The sequence below is a fragment of the Grammomys surdaster genome, unplaced genomic scaffold (genome assembly GCF_004785775.1).
Source record: "Grammomys surdaster isolate TR1022 unplaced genomic scaffold, NIH_TR_1.0 126546, whole genome shotgun sequence".
In the NCBI taxonomy this organism is placed as follows: Eukaryota; Metazoa; Chordata; class Mammalia; order Rodentia; family Muridae; genus Grammomys; species Grammomys surdaster.
In genome coordinates this window covers 15,256,785-15,267,796 of record NW_021621338.1, presented here as the reverse complement: position 1 = coordinate 15,267,796, position 11,012 = coordinate 15,256,785, and the positions used below count along the sequence as shown (strand labels likewise).

Here is an 11,012-nt window from a genome sequence, read left to right as displayed (position 1 = left end):
AAACTGAATCCTGAGTCATCCAGGAGCCACTGCACTCAGAGCAGCTGGAGCCACTGCACTCAGAGCAGCTGAAACTGAATCCTGAGTCATCGAGGACCCACTGCACTCAGAGCAGAAGGATTTCCAGATCCAAGAGGTGGCCTGAGTCCCAGGAGTTATTCCACCGAGGAGATTAGGAGCATAAGACCACAGAGACCTCTGGACTCTGAGGAGCTCTGCAATAAGCAAGATAACTGGAAATACAGACTCCAGTTTTACACAGTGAGGGCAGGTACCACTAGAGTTAACCAGATGGCGAAAGGCAAGCGCAAGAACATAAGCAACGGAAACCAAAGTTTCTTGGCATCATCAGTGCCCAATTCTCCCAATATAGCAAGCCCTGAACACCCCATCACACCTGAAAAGCAGGATTCAGAATTAAAATCACTTCTCATGATGATGATAGAGGATTATAAGAAGGAATTAAGTAACTCCCTTAAAGAAATACAGGAGAGTACAAGTAAACAGATAGAAGCCCTTAAAGAGGAATCACAGAAATCCCTTAAAAAAAATGGAAGAAAACACAAAGAAGGAATTAAACAAAAACATTCAGGATCTGAAACTAGAAATAGAAACAATAAAGAAAGTTCAAAGGGAGACAATCATGGAGATAGAAAACCTAAGAAAGAGATCAGGAGTCACAGACGCAAGCATCACCAACCGAATACAAGAGATAGAAGAGAGAATCACAAATGCAGAAGATACGGTGGAAAATATTGACACAGTTGTCAAAGAAAATGCAAAATGCAAAAAACTCCTAACTCAAAACATCCAGGAAATCCAGGACACAATGAGAAGACCAAACCTAAGGATAATAGGTATAGATGAGAATGAAGATTCCCAACTTAAAGGGCCAGTAAATATCTTCAACAAAATTATTGAGGAAAACTTCCCTAACCTAAAGAACAAGATGCCCATAAACATACAAGAAGCCTACAGAACACCAAATAGACTAGACCAGAAAAGAAATACCTCCCGTCACATAATAATCAAAACATCAGATGCACAAAACAAAGAAAAAATACTAAAAGCAGTAAGGGAAAAAGGTCAAGTAACATATAAAGGCAGACCTATAAGAATTACACCAGACTTCTCACCAGAGACTATAAAAGCCAGAAGAGCCTGGACTGACATCATACAGACACTAAGAGAACACAATTGCCAGCCCAGATTACTATACCCAGCAAAACTCTCAATCACTATAGATGGTGAAACCAAGATATTCCATGACAAAACCAAATTTGCACAATATCTTCCCACAAACCCAGCACTTCAAAGGATAATTGATGGAAAATGCCAACACAAGGAGGGAAACTACAACCTAGGAAAAGCAAGTAAGTAATCTTCCAACAACCCCCAAAAAAGATACAAACATAACTTTACCTCTAATAACAAAAATAACAGGAAGCAACAATCATTTTTCCTTAATATCTCTTAACATCAATGGTCTCAATTCCCCAATAAAAAGACGCAGACTATCAGACTGGATACACAAACAAGACCCAGAATTTTGCTGCATACAAGAAACGCACCTCAGTGACAAAGGCAGACACTACCTCAGAATAAAAGGGTGGAAAACAATTTTTCAAGCCAATGGTCCCAAGAAACAAGCTGGAGTAGCCATTCTAATATCAAATAAAATCGACTTTCATCCAAAATTAATCAAAAAAGATAAGGAAGGACACTTCATACTCATCAAAGGAAAAATCTACCAAGGTGAACTCTCAATTCTGAACATCTATGCTCCAAATGCAAGGGCACCTACATACATAAAAGAAACTTTACTAAAGCTCAAAACACACATTACACCTCACACAATAATAGTGGGGGATTTCAACACCCCACTGTCAGCAATGGACAGATCATGGAAACAGAAACTAAACAGAGACACTTTGAAATTAACAGAAGTTATGAACCAAATGGACTTAACAGACATCTATAGAACATTTCATCCTAAAACAAAAGAATATACCTTTTTCTCAGCACCTCATGGTACCTTCTCCAAAATAGACCATATAATTGGTCACAAAACAAGCCTCTACAGATACAAAAAGATTGAAATAATCCCTTGCATCTTATCAGATCACCACAGACTAAGACTGGTCTTTAATAATGACAAAAACAATGGAAAACCCACGTACACATGGAAACTGAACAACTCTCTACTCATTGATGACTTGGTCAAGGAATAAATAAAGAAAGAAATAAAAGACTTTTTAGAATTCAATGAAAATGAGGACACATCATACCAAAACTTGTGGGACTCCATGAAGGCAGTGCTAAGAGGAAAGCTCATAGCTCTAAGTGCCTACAAAAAGAAACTGGAAAGAGCACACACTAACAAGTTGACTGCACAACTAAAAGCTCTAGAACAAAAAGAAGCAAGTACACCCAGGAGGAGTATAAGGCAGGAAATAATCAAACTCAGGGCTGAAATCAACCAAATAGAAACAGAAAGAACAATACAAAATATCAATAAAACCAGGAGTTGGTTCTTTGAGAAAATCAACAAGATAGATAAACCCTTAGCCAGATTAACCAGAGGGCACAGAGACAGTATCCAAATTAATAAAATCAGAACTGAAAAGGGAGACATAACAACAGAAACTGAAGAAATTCAAAAAATCATCAGATCCTACTACAAAGGCCTATACTCAACAAAACTGGAAAACCTGGATGAAATGGACAATTTCCTAGACAGATACCAGGTACCGAAGTTAAACCAGGAGCAGATAAACCATCTAAATAGTCCCATAACCCCTCAGGAAATAGCAGCAGTCATCAAAAGCCTCCCCACTAAAAAAAGCCCAGGACCAGATGGTTTTAGTGCTGAATTCTATCAGACCTTCAAGGAAGACCTAATACCAATTCTCTTCAAACTATTCCACAAAATAGAGACAGAAGGAACACTACCCAATTCGTTCTATGAAGCTACAATTACACTCATACCCAAACCCCACAAGGACCCGACAAAGAAAGAGAACTTCAGACCAATCTCCCTTATGAACATCGATGCAAAAATACTCAATAAAATTCTAGCAAACCGAATCCAAGACCACATCAAAACAATCATCCATCATGATCAAGTAGGTTTTATCCCAGGAATGCAGGGATGGTTCAATATTCGGAAATCCATCAATGTAATCCACTATATAAACAAACTTAAAGAAAAAAACCATATGATTATCTCACTAGATGCTGAGAAAGCATTTGACAAAATTCAACATCCCTTCATGATAAAAGTCTTGGAAAGATCAGGAATTCAAGGCCCCTACCTAAACATAGTAAAAGCAATTTACAGCAAACCAGTAGCCAACATCAAGCTAAATGGAGAGAAACTTGAAGCAATCCCACTAAGATCAGGGACTAGACAAGGTTGCCCACTCTCCCCCTACCTATTCAATATAGTACTGGAAGTCTTAGCCAGAGCAATTAGACAGCAAAAAGAAGTCAAAGGGATACAAATAGGAAAGGAAGAAGTCAAAATATCGCTATTTGCAGATGATATGATAGTATACTTAAGTGACCCCCAAACTTCCACCAGAGAACTCCTAAACCTGATAAACAACTTCAGCAAAGTGGCTGGTTATAAAATCAACTCAAACAAATCAGTAGCCTTCCTCGACATGAAAGATAAACAGACTGAAAAAGAAATTAGGGAAATGACACCCTTCACAATAGTTGCAAATAATATAAAATACCTTGGTGTGAATCTAACCAAGCAAGTGAAAGACCTGTATGACAAGAACTTCAAGTCTCTGAAGAAAAAAATTGAAGAAGATCTCAGAAGATGGAAAGATCTCCCATGCTCATGGATTGGCAGGATTAATATAATAAAAATGGCCATCTTGCCAAAAGCAATCTACAGATTCAATGCAATCCCCATTAAAATCCCAACTCAATTCTTCACAGAGTTAGAAAAGGAAATTCTCAAATTCATATGGAATAACAAAAAACCCAGGATAGCGAAAACTATTCTCAACAATAAAAGAACTTCTGGAGGAATTACCATCCCTGACCTCAAGCTGTACTACAGAGCAATAGTGATAAAAACTACCTGGTATTGGTACAGAGACAGGCAGGAAGATCAATGGAATAGAATTGAAGACCCAGAAATGAACCCTCACTCCTATGGTCACTTGATCTTTGACAAAGGAGCTAAAACTGTCCAGTGGAAAAAGGACAGCATTTTCAACAAATGGTGCTGGTTCAACTGGAAGACAACATGTAGAAGAATGAAAATTGATCCATTCTTATCCCCTTGTACAAAGCTCAAGTCTATGTGGATAAAGGACCTCCACATAAAACCAGATACACTGAAACTAATAGAAGAGAAGGTGGGGAAAAGCCTCGAATACTTGGGCACAGGGGAAAAGTTCCTGAACAGGACACCAATGGCATATGCTCTAAGATCGAGAATTGACAAATGGGACTTCATAAAATTGCAAAGTTTCTGTAAGGCAAAGGACACTGTCAATAGGACAAAACGACAACCAACAAATTGGGAAAAGATCTTTACCAATCCTTCATCTGATAGAGGGCTAATATCCAATATATACAAAGAACTCAAGAAATTAGACTCCAGACAACTAAATTACCCTATTAAAAAATGGGGTATAGAGCTTAACAAAGAATTTTCAACGGAAGAAACTCGAATGGCCGAGAAGCATCTAAAGAAATGTTCAGCATCCTTAGTCGTCAGGGAAATGCAAATCAAAACAACCCTGAGAATCCATCTCACACCAGTCAGAATGGCTAAGATTAAAAACTCAGGTGATAGTAGATGCTGGCGAGGGTGTGGAGAAAGAGGAACACTCCTCCATTGTTGGTGGGACTGCAAGATGGTGCAACCACTTTGGAAATCAGTCTGGCGGTTCCTCAGAAAATTGGACATAGCATTACCCGAGGATCCAGCTATACCACTCCTAGGCATATACCCAGAAGATGCTCGAACATATAACAAGGACATATGCTCAACTATGTTCATAGCAGCCTTATTTATAATAGCCAGGAGCTGGAAAGAACCCAGATGTCCTTCAACTGAGGAATGGATTCAAAAAATGTGGTATATTTACACAATGGAGTATTACTCAGCTATTAAAAACAATGAATTCGAGAGGTTCCTAGGTAAATGGATGGAACTAGAAATTATCATCCTGAGTGAGGTAAGCCAATCACAAAAGAAGACACATGGTATTCACTCACTGATTATTGGATATTAGCCTAGAACCTTGAAATGCCCAAGATGCAACTCACAGGCCACATGAAGCCCATAAAGAAGGAAGACCAAGTGAGGGTGATTCGGTCCTTCTTAGAAGGAGCAACAAAATACTCAAGGGAGCAAATATGGAGACAAAGTGAGGGACAGAAACTGAAGGAGGGGCCATCTCAAGACCACCCCACCTGAGTATCTATCCCATGTGCAATCACCAAAGGTAGATGCTGATGTGGAAGACAGGAAGTGCATGCTGATAAGAGCCTGATATGGATATCTCCTCAGAGGCCTTCAAGAGTCAGACATATTCAGAGGCAGATGCTCACAACTAGCCATTGAACTGATCATGGGGTTCTCAATAGAGGAGTTAGAGTGAAGACTGAAGGAGCTGAAAGGGTTTGTGGCAGCATGAGGAGAGCAACAATACCAACCAACCACAGCTCCCAGGGTCTAAACCACCAGCCTGGGAGCACTTAGGGGGGGATCCAGGGCTTCAGCTGAATATGTAAAAGTGGAGGGCCCTGCTGGGCATAGGTGGAAGAAGAGAACCTTGACCTCATGAAGGCTGGATGCCCCAGGGGGTGGGAATTTTGAGGGTGGGGAGGTGGAAGTGGGGGGGTGTAGATAGAGGTTACATCCACAGAGAAGAAGGCGGAGGGGCGAGGGGATTGGGGGTTCCGAGGGGGTGGTGGGGGATGGGGTAAGGGGACAACATAGGAAATGTAAATAAATCATCCAATAAAAAAAAAAAAAAAAAAAAGAACTAGCTAGAAAGTAACACTTCCCAAAATATCTCCCAGATTCCACGAGCTCTCTCCTTTATCTCCATTGCAGTAAGATTTCTCACCAAGCTCCCTGTTCAGATCTGGCCCCTTGTCTTTATCAGGATCCTTCTTTCTACATGGCCTTCGAACATGACCTGGAATGCTTTCTCCTTCTTTTATTCAATTCTTGCCCAATTTGCAGACTGCTTTCTACATAAAGCTACTTCAGGGGACCCTGAGGAGATCATATGCCTTTGTTTGGACTCCCACCTATCTAAGAACTTGTATTTCCTTGTTCAAGTCATATTTTCAATTTTATTCTGTGTATATTTACTTAACTAACAGGTAGTACCACATGCAAGTAAATGCATTGACAATAGGTATTACCTTGCATCGGACAAGACCCTCAATAAGTATTTGTAAAACAGGTGTTCTTTGTTATTCTCAAGGAATTTGAAAATGTCTGACAAATCATAAAATCCCAAAGAGTGAAATGTTAAATTAATTAAAAGCATGCAAGAGGTCCAGGTATGTTAATACATGCCTACAATCCCTGCACTTAGAAGGCCAAGAAAATAGATCAGGAGTTCAAGCCCAACCTAAACTACATAAAACACACACACACACACACACACACACACAAAACCTAGGAAAGCAATGTAAGACAGAAGATTGTCTCATTTAGATCTCTTGAGTTTTGCTAATAATACTATCTGCCTCCATACTTACATCCCACAGATGTGAGGATCTCTGGGACAGCACAAAAGGATGCACTGTGGGGCTGGCATTGAGGATAACAGGATCTCCAACCAGAGAAGTGTGTGGTGAGAGAGACATGGTGACCGTGGCAACCCGTGTATGAGCAGAGGCATTTTCCAGGAGGGGGCCAGCATTCTCCACAACAAAATTTGGAGCAGCTTGAAGACCTTAGAGAAAACACAAAATTATACTTTATATAGATTTCTACAAGGCTTCCCAACCCCTTTCATATGTGAAGCCCCAGGGGAAAAGCCCAATACCCACTTAGTATATCTTTTTTCTTAGAATTCTGAACAGTAAGTTGAGTTAGCAGGGTAGGATTGTTAAGGATCTGAGAATTTTTGTTACAGGTGAGCTTACAACAACTACTGCCAGTTCTGTTTTGCACTGAAGAAAGTTAAAGGTACATAAATGGCTTTACATGACACAGCCATGCAATGGCAGAGCTAGAATTTTAACCCTAAATTTTCCAGATTCATATCCAATGCTCTTAAATGATTGAAACCATTTTGTGAATCAGAGTAAAAAGCTGGAAAATCAAAAGTTCTCAGAATTTCAAATATGGGAAATGCACCTATCTACAAAGTGAGAGCAGCAGCACTGAAGGTGACAGAGGGAACTGATCAAGGGGACACTTTTGAATCTCACACATACTCAAGTCCCACTCTTCTATCTTAGTAGCAATATGAACATTTAGGCAGGCTACCCATTTCTTCTAAATCTGGAAAGCAACTGCTGTCATTACGTGAGAAATGTCTTTGAACCTCTTGGGCATCTGATCGCCATTATTTAAGAGAGAGGCTATGTAGATCATTAGCTATCATTTTCAATATATATTTCCCAGTTATAGTCACAGCAGTTGGAGATTTCATCTTAAAACTCACTATGTTATTTTGTTAGATGCTGGGTGAAAGGTTGATAGGAAATGGCTTTCCAAGTGACATTGTTTTCTACAAATATTGTCTACCCTGCAGTATTGAGAAATTGACACTCAAAGTCACAATGCATTCAAAGTAAAGAGCTACTACACAACTCATGGAACTGGCCTTCCTTGTTCCTCCTTTTCCTTCTTTTTCCTTAATTTCAACTGACTCTTGTGTTTAGCCAAGGCAGAGTCTGTCTAGAATCTCAGAACTTCTTGGAAAATGACAAGATTAAGTTGGCACCCTGAAAACAAAACCCTTTGCCCCTTCACTCTTAGCGTTACCATTTCAGGCCCATCCCCTGAGGCCCTCATGGAGCCACATCTCACAGGTGGTACTACCCACCTGCCCACCCAGGTGGACTCATGCCACCAGCAGAGAACCCCGTAGATCTGTGTCTCTCATCCAGCTAGTGCCATCCAGCATACAATACCAGCCCCTACCACCTGAAGATGGCTCAGAACCATGCACCTCATACAAGTAACACAGCCCACCTGTGCTATCACTTCTTAAGAAGCCTGGCTACCCAAGGAGCCACACCCCTCCCATAATCCTCCTGACTACACACCCAACTTCCCTATGTCTGCTGTCCCGACCCTTTTGCATTAAACAGAGCTCACTCCACACAGAGCAGCTCTGAACTTCTGGTTCATATCAGAAGGCAGCAGAGAAGACTAGCAAGATTTAAGCAGCAAGTATTTGGGGAGCACAACTGGGGCAGGATCCAGTCTAGTGTTAGAGAATTAGATAATTATAATTGCGTAGAGCCTAGAAAATAAATCATAGTTTAAGTTTCATTCATTTGAAGCTGGATGGGGATCAGCAAAGTTCTTTTACTTTTTGAGATATCCTTTGCATTATGTGCTCATAGTTACAATTACTCTTTGTAAGATACCCCAGGTCATTTTCAATTGGATTTATTACTATGAGATTAGTAACTTTTATAGGTGACATACTGTAATATTACCACATTGAACAAAGCTATATCAATAACAATAGAATATATAGAAAGTGCACAGACTAAACAACATACTACTGGATGATAATTGAGTCAGAGATATAGATACAGATATAGATGATACAGATATAGATATAGATGATATAGATATAGAGATAGATAGATAGATAGATAGATAGATAGATAGATAGATAGATCCCCCAGGGCCTGATTAGTACAATGTAGAATTCTACCAGGATCTCAACGAAAAAAACTAACATCATTACTCTTCAAATAACCCACAAAATAAAAACAGAAAAATTACTTCCATATTCTTTTTGGAAAACCAGTGTTAGCATAATACCAAAGCCACATAAAGACCAACTACAGCAAAAACTTAGAGGCCAATCACTCCAATGAATGCAGGGACAAAAAAATCTCAATAGAATACTTGCAAACCAAATGCAAGGAAGATCAAAAGAGAGGCGGGGTGTTTCAACTAATGTAAATCAATATGTGTAATTCATCACATAAATGAGTTCAAAAGCAGAAATCACATGATCACCTCATTAAAGGCAGATAAGGTCCCTATCAAAATCTATAATAAAAGTTCAGGAAAATCTAGGAATACAGAAGACATATCTCAATGTGATGAAGGTAATACACGATAAGTCTGCAGTCAACATCATACTAAATGAAAAAAACATCAAAGCATTTCCACTAAAAGCAGGAATCCTACAGGGACGTTCACATTTCCCACTCTTGTTCAATATAGTAAGTGAGGTCTGAGCTAGGCGTAAGACAAGGGAAAGTGATTAAGTGGATACAAATAGGAAACAAAGCCAGAGTTCCTCACTTACAGATGATCTGAGTTTATGAATAAAAAGAAAAATGATTTTAAAAACAGTCCCCTTGAAGACAAGAGAAATCAACTTTGCTCTCACATTAAATAAGTAAACAGATTTACCACTTCAGTTTAGTTGGTCCAGTGTTTGACGCTGAGATAAACCAGGTGTTAGGGAAGTTAGGAATTCCATCTCCCATCTGTTCTCCATTCCCACTCCGAGTTACTAAGGCTCACTGGAAAGATGAATCACTCAGGCAAGAGGCATTAGGCAGATGTGTGCAAACTCCATTTTGGATTTTATTAGTTCAGTGCACAGGGACACAACTTTCCATCTGCTGGCACCTCTACCTTGTTGCTTGATGGTGTCCTCTGGCATTGAAGTGCTAGAGAATTAACACACGTGTGCTCGAAAGAGGCCTCTCCCGACTCTTGTAAGATCTGACACAGATTCTAATAGTTCAGAGCTCTCTGCAGCCATCAGTGATTCATTATCCTCCTGCCTGTACCTCTTCTGCTTTCAAGTACATGCTTTAGGACACATTCAGTCCGTCTGCGCAAGCTCCTTTCTGGAAAATTCCAACCCAGAGTGTTGACCAAGGATTTCCCTCTGTATATTTCATAGCCTGGTTTAGAACTTTTTCTCTATCATTAAAATATGCATTCCAGAGGTGTGTGTATGCTGGCAGTGTGTGTGTGGTGGTGGTGGTGGGGGGGTAATTTAGTAATACTGGAGCTTGTGACAAACAGAAGTCTTGCTTTGCCCTAGCAAGAATATGTAGGTCCTAACTCCCATAGTACGTAATATACCGTTGTGACACAATGAACCCTGAAGTTGTGATTAAGCAGAAGGAAGAAATTGACTTGGATTACCTGTCCCACCCCATTGTACGGATGCTTAAAGTGTAAGACGGAAGCAAAAGACACTGAAAAAAAAATCGCAAACATTGGGAAAGATAAGTCAATACTGGCTTTTATAGAAGATAAGAAACATGTACAACCTCTAGCGGCCTCTTCCATGCGATTGCTGGTAGAGCTGGGAAGACAGTTCAGTGAGACAACCACGTGCTGCACAAACACGAAGACTTGAGGTCTATTCTCTAGAACCCACCTAAAGTCAGCCATGTTAGCTCCTGTCTATAACCTCGTCATTACTAAACGGAGGCTGAGACAGAAGACTCCTAGACACTAGCAGTCCAGCCTGCCTGGCATATGTGGCAGCAACAACAAAGAAACCCTGTCTCCGGTAAAAAGGGAGATTCTGTGATCCGACATCAGAGCTTATCCCCTACCCTCCACTTGCCTACCGTGGGCAAGCACTCGTACACACACACACACACACACAAATGAAGTAAGAATGTTAAATCCTAAATCCTTCCGGGCAGTGGTGGCACATGCCTTTAATCCCAGCACTTGGGAGGCAGAGACAGGCGGATTTCTGAGTTTGAGGCCAGCCTGGTCTACAGAGTGAGTTCCAGGACAGCCAGGGCTACACAAAGAAACCCTGTCTCGAAAAAAACAAACAAACAAA

General features: G+C 40.3%; 1 protein-coding gene across 1 annotated transcript in view; it reads right to left on the bottom strand.

The window, feature by feature from the left end:
- The window catches only part of LOC114614925 (cadherin-related family member 3-like), a 158,601-nt gene that overhangs the window by 145,030 nt on the left and 2,559 nt on the right, over positions 1–11,012 (bottom strand). The window contains 1 exon segment of the mRNA XM_028760532.1: positions 6,748–6,944. Coding sequence (XP_028616365.1) covers positions 6,748–6,944 — 197 coding nt within the window.